General features: G+C 37.1%; 1 protein-coding gene across 6 annotated transcripts in view; it reads right to left on the minus strand.

Annotated features, from left to right (window-relative positions):
- Positions 1–13,857, minus strand: part of SUGCT (succinyl-CoA:glutarate-CoA transferase) — a 760,970-nt gene that overhangs the window by 374,166 nt on the left and 372,947 nt on the right. For all 6 annotated transcript variants that reach the window (XM_047849630.1, XM_047849625.1, XM_047849624.1 and 3 more), the window contains one exon: positions 2,731–2,833. In XM_047849630.1, the coding sequence (XP_047705586.1) occupies positions 2,731–2,833 (103 nt within the window). The remainder of the gene's footprint in view (positions 1–2,730; positions 2,834–13,857) is intronic.

Raw genomic sequence — 13,857 nt, forward strand, 5'->3', positions numbered from 1 at the left:
GTATCCACGAAACAAAGGTAAGTAAAAGAGGGTGTTTCTTTTTTTTTAAACAAAAATATGACCTTAAAGAACACCATCATAACCAGGGATATTACCATCTGGCAATCCCTACTGCCCTTGATAAACACTATCTCTTGTAACACAACAATATAGAGACAAGATCCTATTTCACCACTTTACAGTTGAGTAAACTGAACCCTAGTAAGTTTATAAAGCTGCCCAACAATTTTGACTCCATGGACTTAACCATTACGTTGTGCTTACCTCCCCTAGGCTTTCCAGACAAAGGATTTCCAGCCAGCACTATAGACAGAGCTTGTCAGCCCCACTCAGGGGTGCACAATAGCCACCTGATCATTTGGAAAACCTATACTTTGCAGAGTTAGCCAACTCATTCATTCACTGATCCATGCATCAACAATATTTAATGTGTATCTGCTATTTAAGCCCATTTTAAATTTATTTTTCAGAACATAAGATAATTACTAAGTTCATGCTGAATCCCTAGCACTTGGTACATAGTAAGTACAAGAATGGTTTGCCAAATGAACTTTTAAAGCAGTCCTAAAAAACAACTCCATGATTTTGTCACATTTTACATTCCTTCCAAAATTCCAAATTATATGGAATTCTTTAAAAAGAGCCCAGCAATTCCAAGCATAGGGGAAATACAGTGGCCTTACCTCTTGTCCAAACAATCCTACATGCAACTGCCAGAGTCATCTTTGCTAACTTTCAAAATGTAATGGCATGTTGCTCTTTTGCCTTTCTAAAACTCCAAAAAACTTTGAAGTGTACGCTTGGTATTTAAATGGCAAAGAAGAATGAAATTATGTATAAAAGAGACCAACTCTATTCTTGCGACTAGGGTACCTTGTCAGTAATCATCACTGTACAGTTAAAAATTTTTGATGTTAGAATTCTAATAGTTACAATCTTCTTTTTGGTGGCTAAGAAGGCAGTTTTCAGAGACCCTTGGGGTAGTAGCACAAGTTGGTGTCCCGGCTCAGGTAATATCACTCTTCTCCATTTGAAAAATGATTGAAGTCCTAAAAATATGCCATAGACCAACAATAGAAACTTCATGCAGGTCCAAAAGAGACAAGATACAGAGATTCCAGTAATTAAACTAAACTACAAGGGAAAATTGGGAATGAAAAATCTAATTATCCTAGATTCGGTCCGAACCAGAGCAGACTGCATTGATCAATTTGAAGAGTGGAACCTTGGTTCCTTATTCAACAAAACCTAGAAAATAGGTCACATTAGAATATACCTACTGATTTTTAAAATAACGTTCTTTGGGGTGAATTTACGCCTGATGAAACAGGTGGAGCAACAAAAATGCTGATGATAAAACTCTCAGAAATTATCTCTAGAGAAACATGCCCTCACATTAATTGAATTAAACACCAAGTCCTACACGCCTCACTACCACTTTTAAGCCGGAAAATAATAGTACAACGCACCCACCCATTCCCCCACAACAATTTAAAGTCAGAGCTTGGCCTCATTCAAAGTCATGAAGTGAGGAAACTGGTCCTCTGGGTCTAGTACATTTCAGGGCATGCATGCTGCTACATCACCAGACAGTGATCCATGATATAGTGAGGACCCTTCCACATAAACTCAACACACATCAAGTTGGCCCCCTTATCTCAAATACTTATTGGCCATTGTTTTATTACGGACAAAGCCTTGCCATTTTCACGATCTTGGCAGGAAAATAAACCCAAAGCGGAATTCCTGAATTCATTCACTTTTTTTCCTCCAGTAAATACTGTAGCCATTGAATCAAATACATCTCAATTCTTCTTGAAGCAGGTATTCATGTAAAATATAGATACCAAAGGTAAAGAATTAGGTCAGTTTCCAACGAAGTTCTCCTCTCTTAGAAAACATCGTATTCCATTTTCAATAATTAATTCCAAAGAAAAATCTGTTACAATGAAAAGAATTTTTTTAAACCTGTAATTTTGAAGCATTGGAAACTGACAAGATATGTGAATAATCATAGTGAAAGCTTCATAGAAAAATGGAGTTCCTCTACCTTTTGGGATTAATATGTGAATCCAAGAAACAGTAAGTTGCCTGCAGTGATACTGATTAATAAAATCAGAAATTATTTCGATACCATCTAAAATAATTATTTGAACAATGTTATAGAAAAAAATATTTTTTCAGGTGATCCTTATTCCTGGGCCCAAGAAGAAGCCTATAAGAATTGTACAGATCAAATCTCTATTCAAGAACAATTAATTCTTCACAAATAATGCCCTTTATTAATCAAAACATATAAAAGCCTCTCATTTGCAAAGTTAATGTAACCTGCTTTGTACAGTTTAAGATAGCCATCTGACAAGATATGGACTGTAACTGTGAGAGTTGTCATACTTCCTTCTATAGAGAATGATCTCCAAGTGCCTGATCCCAATCTTTCAATTGTCTATATTTCTATTTTTCAGGAAAAACGAATGTCCTGACCTCACAGGCTTTATGTAGAGACTGTTGCAGAAATATGTTAGATCTGATGGACATAAAAGCATGATTATAGACAGCCAGTTCCAAATTGATTCTTTTTACTTCAGACCCACAGTCTAACATAATAGTCAAAAATCATGTTACATGACTTAAGCTCAAGACCAATGGCTAACAGGTATTTATATGATAAGAAAGAGAGGCAATATGTACTAAAAAACTGCAATGTACTAAAAACTTCAAAAACCAAACCTGGGGTTCTGCAAATACATTCTTCATGTTGTTGATTGGGCCGTATGCAACCCCACTGCCTTCAAAGAGGTATAACCACTTGCTGGTCATTTCTTTTTCGAACCTAGGAACACACCAAAAAAAGATGTATTTTTACAAAGAATGTAACACAACATTTTTTCTCATATGGCCCTCTTTTGAAGCAACCAATAATGACAAAAATATGTTTCTTAGACTCTCTTTGCTCCTAGTTTTGAGAATGTTGCCTAACTGAAACAACTCGACTTGCCCTGCAGTGGTAGGAACAGCCACCCAGGTCCCGTTGTTTGAAAATCCACCTTTAGAGATAAAACTCCTCCTACTTCTGTCCCTGTGTGCTTTTTTTTTTCCCAACGTTTTGTTTTTTTGTTGTTTTTTTTTATTATTATTATTTATTTTTGGGACAGGGAGAGACAGAGCATGAACGGGGGAGGGGCAGAGAGAGAGGGAGACACAGAATCGGAAACAGGCTCCAGGCTCTGAGCCATCAGCCCAGAGCCCGACGCGGGGCTCGAACCCACGGACCGCGAGATCGTGACCTGGCTGAAGTCGGACGCTTAGCCGACTGCGCCACCCAGGCGCCCCTGTCCCTGTGTGCTTTTTGACAGAGAGCTTATTGGAGAAGAGAGATTATGTGGGGAATGGTTTTAACTGAGTTTCAATTGTTGTGGTTTTGAGCAATTTATAAATATAATGATAATAATAATAATTGCAATTTTGAGCATAATGTCATTGTGCAAAGTATTTTTTAGGTATGAGGCATAATATGCCACTATAAGGTAGACACTGACATACTAAATTATTCCTCAAAACAAAAAATAAACAAATGTTGCATTAGCGGTGCCTGGGTAACACAGTCAGTTTAGCATCCCACTCTTGATTTCAGCTCAGGTCATGATCTCATGGTTCGTGGGTTCAAGCCCTGCATCAGGCTCTGCACTGGCAGTGTGGAACCTGCTTGAAATTCTCTCTGCCCCTCCCCTGCTCACACTCCTTCTCTCTCCCTTGTTCTCTCTCTCTCAAAATAAATAAACATTGTTAAAAATGTAGTTGTTTTAAAAGAAAGCTATATGTTCTACCCCTATTATATTTAAGGTACATCAGAGTTAACAGCCACAACCATTGGCCTAAAAACAACTTTAGGTACTTATTTGCACTGTGATTTACTAATCAGAACAAATCTAGGCATGTGAAGACTGATATATCAGTTTAGCCATTACCTCTCAAATCCAACCAAGTCCTTTACCTCTGTTTGTTTTTTCTATAATTTAAAATTAGGCTCCACAGACCTAAAAGCCTATTTGATTGCCTTTATTTTCTCTATTAGGTCTCAAGGAAAGGGGACCTAATTCATTAATGAGATTCACTGTTTTGTATTTTTTCTTGTTAAGACAATGAAATAGAACACAATCTTGGATCTTCAAGGCAACTGAACAGTGATAACTTGTAAAAGAGTTTAGAATTAACTAATTGTTAAACTGGCGAACTATTTTTAGTTAAGTAATAATCTAGGTGAAAAGAGATTTTTAAAACGCCTTAGGTAAAATAGATTATTGGGAGCAAGTAGAAGGCACTACTACGGAAAAACAAGTGAAAATATAATTGAAATAGTATTCATGGATTTCCATTCAGCAATCTTACACATAGCTAGAATTAACCTTAAATTTGCAGATTCTGTAGGAAATTATATAAGAGAAATGCACTACTTCTTCCACTGTTTAAAAACTTCTTCCACTGTTTAAAAGTATCAATACTTTGAGGACACTTTTCTGATCTTATTATTATGACAAGATTCTATTGTACATTTGAATCGCAGCCAGTAATGTTCACCATCCCTATGGTGAACACTTCCCTTCTACATACTGAAAAGCATTCTTTCATGGGAACACCACCATGCAGATTAAATGTCTTACAATAATCAATTCTTCACAACCTTATTTTCTTTTCAATGACTGTTAAAATCATCTCCTGGCCAAGACTTCCTGAGACATATATATCACCAGAATGATATATGCTGAAAGAATAAAAGAGATACTTTGAACTTGGAGCCTTTTCAATCAAGGTGTCAATTACTTAAATTTTCATAAACGGAGTATTATAATGGTTAAGCTGATAAATTTTCAAGACAAGTGAATTTATCACCACTGGCCTCACCCAAGTGGCCTAAAAGAGCCGCACAGAAAATGCATGTCAATATCCAAACAAACCCATGGCTGCAGACTTGCCAACAGAAAACTCAGGGGAATAGTTGCAGTTTTAGTATTTATATAAGCTTTTCACCACTGGGCAAAAGCAAGGGATTTATTTCATGTTATGGAAAACAATGGATGCACTTTGGAAATGAGACAGGGGAGAGAGGCAGTGTCTGGAGCTGCAGTCGTGACCACTGTTTGTGTATTTGCGTGGGTGTGGGTGTGGAAGTGTTCATAAATGCCTTAAACTCAATCAGTCAGAGACAGAACATCGCTGCATTCCGCTGCTCCCAGAGGACACATCCATCATTTTCCTCTGAAAATCTATCTCTTGATCTAAATCTGATGTGGAATCCTTTCCTTTATCTATGCAAAAAAGCTGTAAGCGCATGTTTTTATTAACCGCAAAAATTCTGCTGAAGAAAAAAAAAGGAAAAGGAAAGAGCTGTTCTAAATCACTTTTCAGGCAGTATAATACTGAAGGTAAGACAGGAAAGTGTCCCTAGATCCAATGGAGTGAGCCTCAAAACTAGAGCCTCCTCTGGGACGTTACTTGGAAACTCATTAAACAAACCAGACTTAATTGTGAACTTATTAAATCAATCCACATATTGCATTTTAGATTTTTGCTGAATTCACTTGATGTCAGAATGAGTATTGTTAACCAAATCGCATCACTTAGGTAGATGAAACATGAAGACGGACTTGAGTTTAAATTTCTTTGCATCAAGATTTCACTTAAAAAACAAAAGCTCGGGGCGCCTGGGTGGCGCAGTCGGTTAAGCCTCCGACTTCAGCCAGGTCACGATCTTGCAGTCCGTGAGTTCGAGCCCCGCGTCAGGCTCTGGGCTGATGGCTCAGAGCCTGGAGCCTGTTTCTGATTCTGTGTCTCCCTCTCTCTCTGCCCCTCCCCCATTCATGCTCTGTCTCTCTCTGTCCCAAAAATAAATAAACGTTGAAAAAAAAAATTAAAAAAAAAACAAAAACAAAAGCTCTTCTCTTTAGAGAATGGTGTAACGTTGCAGCCAAATGCAAGACCAGAGAGAAACTAAGAGGCATGGGCCATGAAGGTGGAGTTGGAAATAATTCTAACGTTAATGATTACTAAATACTGGTTATTAAATTGTTTGGTCTATATCTTGTAGCTTTTATCCTCACAAGCTTACTGTAAGGTAAATATTATTCTCATATGATCAGTAGGAAAATCAGGTTTGGAGAAATGAACCTGCTCAAATTCATACAGCTTTAGCCCCCCAACCTTTTTTTGAGGTATGACTGACCAATAAAAATTGTACACATTTAGCTTGTACAACATGGTTTTTTAAAGAGTGAAATGTGGTGCAGTGATTTAATATACATATACATTATAAAATGATTATTGCAGGCAAATTAATTTACACATCCTTCACCTCATGGTTACCATTTATGTGGGTGAGGGGGGGGAGTGAGAACATTTAAAATCTACTTAAGAACAATTTAAGTATAAAATATGGTATTAAAACCTATAATAACCATGCTATGCATTCAATTCTCAGAACTTACTCATCTTATAACTGAAAGCTTGTACCCTTTGACCAGTATTTCCCCACTTTCCCCACACCCTAGTCCTGGGCAACCACCATTCTACACTCTGGTTCTAGGAGTCTGACTTTTTAGATTCCACACATAAGTGAGATCAATGCACTGTTTGTATTTCTGCATCTGGCTTATTTCATTTAGCACGAAGATGCTTTTTCACTTCAAGCTCTATCTCCTTACATTAATACTCATTCATTCCTGATGTTTTTAGTAATAGTGTGTTTTGTGTCAGTCATGGGGATTACAACAATAAAAACGCCCCTGTATTCAAAGATCATAAAGGACACCTAAAGGAGAACACAGCTAAAGAAATTGATGAATTGCAATGCAAGATGCTGAGGCAAAAAAATGAGTGTACAACCTGAGTTAAAGTGCCAAAAAAGGAGACCTGAACGGGGCCTGGTGAGTCAGGAAGGAATTAAAAAACCAGGTGACATTTGAGCCAGCTGTTGAAGGATGAGTTAGCATTTTCCATGGGGAAGATGGAAAGAAGGGTCTTCCAGACAGAGAGAACAATATGTACAAAGACCCATCCTGGAAAGAATCTAAAGTCTCCTGTGCCCTGAGTGGCAAAAGATGAAAAATGGGAAAAGAAGGTTAGAACTGGAGTGCAAGGCATCTTGTCTGCTATGCTAAGGATACTGGATTTCCACCGGCAACGAGGAATCCAGAGAGGTCTTTCAGCGGGGGACTGACATAATCAGCATTAACACATTAACACAGAGAACGGAGAGATACAGATGAGACCAGAGGCAAGAAAACTTGAAAGGAGGTAATGTACTCTCTCTCCGATGCATCTTAAATCTTCCCCTCTATCAATATCTTCCATATTATTGTCAATAATAAACAATTTTCATTGGAAAAAAAACGTTTTCTTGGCGCTCTTACCCCTTTTGTTCCTCTTATTTATCCATTTCCAGTCTGTCATGGCTGCATAAGCCTCAGAAATCTGATTTGTTCACCAACACTTTTTCTTACCCAGACTCCAAGAGTGTTCAGTTACCACTTGTCAGACCCAATAGTCTTTTCATGGTCCTCATCCTACCTGCTCTCCGCGCAGCATTTGATGCTTTTGACCAGCCTATTTTTACATCCTATAGTACTATACTTATTGGATTTTTAAGACCTCTTTGGCCATTTCAGTTTCTTCTTTTTTTTTTTAATTTTTTTTCTTAATGTTTTTATTTATTTTTGAGACAGAGAGAGACAGAGCATGAGCAGGGAAGGGGCAGAGAGAGAGGGAGACACAGAATCGGAAGCAGGCTCCAGGCTCTGAGCCATCAGCACAGAGCCCGATGCGGGGCTCGAACTCACAGACTGTGAGATCATGACCTGAGCCGAAGTCGGGCGCTCAACCGACTGAGCCACCCAGGCACCCCTCAGTTTCTTCTTTAAATTCTTTTACCTTTTTCTTCCAGTCCCAATATTCTTTGTTCTTTTTCACCTAAGTAATCCTGCCGTCTCCATGGAGATGGTACCCAAATCTGTATTTCTAGCCCTGACCTTTCCCCCATCTCCTCTTCCTAGTTGCCATAGGATATTTCCACTCAGATGCACTACCATTCCCATAAACACAACAGCCCATGGATGACTACCACTTCTGTTGCACCCATAAACCTTGTATTTCTCCCTTTCCTGAATTCACACTTTTGGCTAACTCAGGAACTCATTTTTTCATCATCTCTTGTAATTGACACATAACGGGCCTGCAGAATCAACATTTCAATAGTTAAGTTTTACTTATCTAGTCTGACACTTGGACTGTGGCAATAGTAGACTAAAAACTTATTGCCTCCAATTTTCCTCCTTTTACTAAAGTGAATTTTAGATGTCTCAAATCTGTCCAATTGTCTCTTTTCCCAGGATGACTATCTTCTCTCACACTAGAGAAACAAACTATCTCTTCACTGCTATATCCCCAAAACTGAGAACACAGTTGGCACCCAATATTTGCTAAATGAATGAATATACGACTAATTGGTCAGAATAAGAGGGTCTTAGTCACATTAGCTTGAATAAGTGGGGTAGATTACTTTCTTCCAAAACCTTGCTGACAGTAGGTATATTTAAATACTGAGGATTGGAGAAGGAAGACAATCTGAGGGTCTTAGGTTTAAATGCAGTATCACAATATCCCCTCTTTTCCTTCTTCCTTCACACTGCTCTTTAAATTCTTCACAGAAATATGTCTTATTGAAAATAAATTTCAAGTTCCCAACAACTAACTTACAAACAGATGCTTAAAACATAATGTTTTGATTTAGGGACTGACTATGTTATCCAGAAAATCATAAGATCTCAGGAATTAAAAAGACGTTAAAAACTATCTATTGTTTTCTATGGCTCTATAAAATCATCCTATTTTGCACATTGTACATATTTCTATTAATAGCACACTGTCAGTCCAGTTACTGAAAGTATTCAAACACAGGAAGTGTGCACAACAGAAAAGGCATGAGATGCGGATAGATATTGAGTTACAGCCCTAGCACCACCTACCTATATGACCTTAATAAAAATATCAGTTAATAACATTCACAATTTTTCAAATCAAATCAATTCTCACAACGATCCTGTGAGAAAGGTATCATCATGGTCATTTTAAAGGTTTAAACCTTTAAATAAACCACAGTTTAGAGAGTTTAAGTAACCTTTTTAAGTCGTATCAAATTAAGTAGCCAAGCTGGAAGTCTATCCTGGGTCTAAAGCCCACATGTTAACCACAACTTTCTACTGTTTGACTCAAGGTAGCAAAGTCCAGGAGAGCAGACCAGACAAAGTTCTGTGAGTCATGTGCAGCCAAAGACCAGTCCCAGAGAAGGCTTCAAAAGGAGTACTTGAAGCCTAGCATCTTGGTGTTACTCTTAACTGAGAGCCTTTTATCTACCAGGCACCGTAAGAAATACTTTGCATATATTATTTCTAGTCATCATAATCCTGGGAGGTGAGTTTTATGATTCTGATGACTGAGTAAATTAAGGCATAGAGAAGTCAAGTAGGGAGGTATATGTAAGAGAAGGCTCAAATCTATCCATGGGTGGGATTTTGAACTCGTCTTTCTCTATGTTTGCTCAGTAGGGTCGACCTGCTAGAAGTCAACATCAACCCAACCAAGCTCAGCATGCAGTGGCACCCTTAGGCCACTGGCATATCAAAGTTGGGGGACAGAAGCAAGTTAACTCTGTACTGGGTGAGGTGCTTGGTCTCCAACAATTCCCAATTTCTTTCTCACTGACCATTGATCAATGCTATGGTCCCATAATGTCTCATAATATTGACCACCATATTCCAATATGATCTTTTCAAGAATCCTATGAGAAAGGACAAGTTATCATTATTTTGAAGACGAAAAACTTGAAGCATAATTGGGAGTCATACTCAATCTTTATATTCTTGGCTCAGAGCTCATCTCACTATGCACTGCTGCCATTTATGAAAGATAATAAATAAACAAATCAATAAATGAAATGTATTTCCTAACCTCCCTTAGCTTTGTGATGGTAGGTAAGTGGTTTAACTTTTCTGAGTTCTAATTTTCTCATCTGCTATAAGAAAATTATAGTTGCAAATTGCTTAACATGGCACAGAGCACATAGTAAGTACCCAATAACTGGTATTCCACTTAGTAGTCATGTCACTTATACTAGAAATAAACACGATAATAAAATATGCCTAAACTGCAATCCAAGGAATGCATTTTAACAATTTATACAGCAGATCCTATTTACTGCTGATCATCTCTCAGATATTTATGGCTGTAAAAATATAAGCATATATATGTCAAATCATTCATTATGCTGTACACCTAAAACTAATACAGTATTATATGTCAATTACACTTGACCTTTCAACAATATCAGCTTGAATTGCATGGGTCCACTTACACACAGACTTTTTTCAATAAATACAATACAGTACTGTAAATGTATTTTCTTTTTTATGATTTTCTTAATAACATTTTCTTTTCTCCAGCTTACTTTATTGTAAGAATACAGTTTATAATACATATAACATGCAAAATGAGTTAATCACCTGTTCATGTTATTAGTAAGGCTTCTAGTCAACAGTAGCCTACTACTAGTTAAATTCATAGACACTCAAAAGTTATAAAGAGATTTTTCAACTAACTGCGTGGGAGTCTGGCACCCCTAACCCCTTCATTGTTCAAGGGTCAACTGTGTACCTCAATCAAAAAATATTATTTATTTATTTTAGAGAGAGAGCAGATGAGAGGGGCAGAGGGAGGGAAAGAGAATCCTTAAGCAGGCTCCATGATCAGCACAGAGCCCAATGCAGGGCTCAGGACCCTGGAATCGTGACCTGACCCAAAACCAAGAGTCAAATGCTCAATCTCCCGAGCCTCCCAGGCACCCAATCAAAAACTATTTTTAATTTTGAAAACAAAAATTCAAAGCTTCTGGGACTTCTAAAATGTATTTACATGTCACTTTGTTATTTTTTTTTCTAGAAAATATCAGTGTTTGTGCAGTGTACATCATTGGTGATGCCACCAGTGTCAGGAATCTCAACTGGTCTTCATTACATCTGGAGATCTCATGGTAGGTAGTGACAATGCAGAGATTTCAAGCTAAGCAGGGGGTAGCAGAGCAAATACATTTTAACCAGGATAAGCATCCAGGAGGGTTGTAACAATTTAAAGAGGTACCAACATCACTATAGCTTGTAGAGAAGCCACAGATGTTAAATCTTGTCTTTCTGGCTCATCCTAGTGGTTCAGAGGAAGTCCAAAGTCTCAATTCCTGTCGGTGACAAAAGAGAATGCCTACTGCGAGGTCACACTGTGTCCATAGATAGACAAGGTCTCATTTCCTTAAGAGGTCCATAGATACCCCTGGGCAAAATATGGTGACTTAAAAGTTAGTGACAGCAACTTGGAGCCGTTGCCCTTTTACCTATATCTCCCACCTCACTTTATGAGAGGCTCAAAGAAACTTTGTCTTCCACGGTCTTCAGAGTTTCTTGAGTGAAGAATATGGCAACATTTGTGGCAAAAGTAAAATCACATCCATCTTGGTTTTATGAGTTTCTCCCCACTTTTGGGTCAGAACAGAAAAGTATTTCAAGGATAAACTATATACAGAGACTCTGCAACAAGTTTTTAAATCTTTGAGTCCCCTCAATCATTTTTCCACATCAAAATTCAGGACTCAAAAATGTAAGTTATTTTGGAGGTCTAGTTAGTTGTATTTTCAGAGTTTTATATGAAAATCCAAATGTAACTTAACTAACATTGGAATATGACTTTATGTTATAAAAGCATTCTTCAATGCACACAATGATTTGTTCATATAATTGGAAATATGAATCAATTTGCAAAAAAAATTATATTTTTTGCATAAGTACAAAGGTAAACCTTATCTTGCTGCAATACTGTTTCTACAGAAGAGTTGTTAATTTGCCAACCACAGTTTTTTTCATAGAAGTGTCAATATCTGTATACCCAGAACCCATAATCTTCTAAAATTTGTACACATTAATTCCATCCCCTTATACAAATAAATATAAATACATTTGTGGATTTCCTCTAAGGGTGGCTCTCCAGAACAGTGGAGAGAAAGTTTTCACACCCCATCTTCTTGATATACAAAAGACTGTGCCTTTAAACTCCAAATAATTTTGTGAAAAACACAGAAAGCTAAATAAATATCTTGCGGGGACTTAACAAAAACAATGGAGAATTGCAAAATACATTACACTGGAAGACAGTGAGAACTGAATATAACTTTGTAAAGAAATGCTGTCCACATAACATACAAGTTTTGGGGAGAGTTTATTTCAATATAATAGCAATGCTTTCCTGTGATTTTTAAAAGAAAATTCAGGAATGTTATCCACTAGAGTTAGTTTTTAAATTATTAAGTTTATTTTTTATTTTACTCTTGTAAAATATTTCAAACATGCCAAAAAGTATAGGAATAGAAAACTATAGGAAAGAAAATAATACAAATACTTATGTCCCCTCACCTACCCACATCATTAAAATCTTAACATTTGAGCATCTGTGTTTCCTATCTTTAAGGAACAAATGTTGCCAACAGAGGTGAAGCCCCTTTTGTACCTCTTTTACCTTGTTGCCCTTTTTCTCCTCTTCAAAAGAAGCACCATCCTATTAAATACATGTGTATCTGTTGGAATTAATCCATGAGCAATAAAAGGTATCATGTGGGTTTTTAAACTTTATACTGGAACTTGCTTTCATATTAAGCATTTTAATTTCAAGATCTATCTGTATTCATACATACGGATTTGGCTCATGTGCTTTATCCACTGGGCACATTCCTGTGTGAATATTCCGCAATTTATCTTTTTTCCTACTTACGGTCTATTGTTTCCAGTTTCCTACTATTACACATGATGCTCAATAGAACCTTATAATTTTCTCTATCTATTCAAGTAGGATTGATTCCCTAAGGTATACATAGAGAAGCAGAATTGCTGAGTCATCAAGTAGACACATCATCAGCTGTATTAGATTTTGCCAGACTATTCTCCAAAGAGCTCCATACAGCCTGATGACAATTTTTGCTTCTTTCATGCTCATATTCTCACCAACTTTTGTTATTGTCAGACTAAAGTTTTGTCACTCTGGTAGAGATGAAATGGTATCTCATGGTTACTTTAATTTTTTTTATTGTTTATTTATTTTTGAGAAAGAGACAGAGCACAAGCAGGGAAGGGGCAGACAGAGGGAGACACAGAATCCAAAGCAGACTCCAGGCTCTGAGCTGCCAGCACAGAGCCTGACGCAGGACTCGAACTCACGAACCATGGATCATGACCTAAGCTGAAGTTAGATGCTCGACCAGCTGAGCCACCCAGGGACCCCTCTCATGGTTACTTTAAATTAAATTGCATTTCTCACAACTAGAGAAGGTAAACATCTTTTCACAAGTTTAAAGAATATTTTTTTCTTTCCCTTTCATATTTTTTGCACTTTTCTCAATTGGACTATTTCTCTTTTACTAGTGACTTAACGTGCTTTAAATTTTTTCTACACTATAGCTCGTCTTTTAGCTTTCTTACCTTTTCATATAAAAACTATTAATTTTAATGTAGACAAATCATAATTCTTGTCCTGTCATGTTTTTGCTTTCTGCGCTGATTTAATAAGCAGTATCTAGCTTGTAAGCTTGTCATGAGGCATTAAATTTAAAGGTGTATAGAACAGTGCACGGTATGATTCAGTGCTACAGAAGTGTTAAATAAATAAAGCTACACTAACATTACTGGAGAGGCAAACTGTTGGCAACAAGGGGAAAGAAACCAGAAGTTTTGGAAACAAAAATTTAGTAGATAAATATACTGCCTACAGAAAATG

Source organism: Prionailurus viverrinus, chromosome A2 (genome assembly GCF_022837055.1).
Source record: "Prionailurus viverrinus isolate Anna chromosome A2, UM_Priviv_1.0, whole genome shotgun sequence".
Taxonomy (NCBI): domain Eukaryota; kingdom Metazoa; phylum Chordata; class Mammalia; order Carnivora; family Felidae; genus Prionailurus; species Prionailurus viverrinus.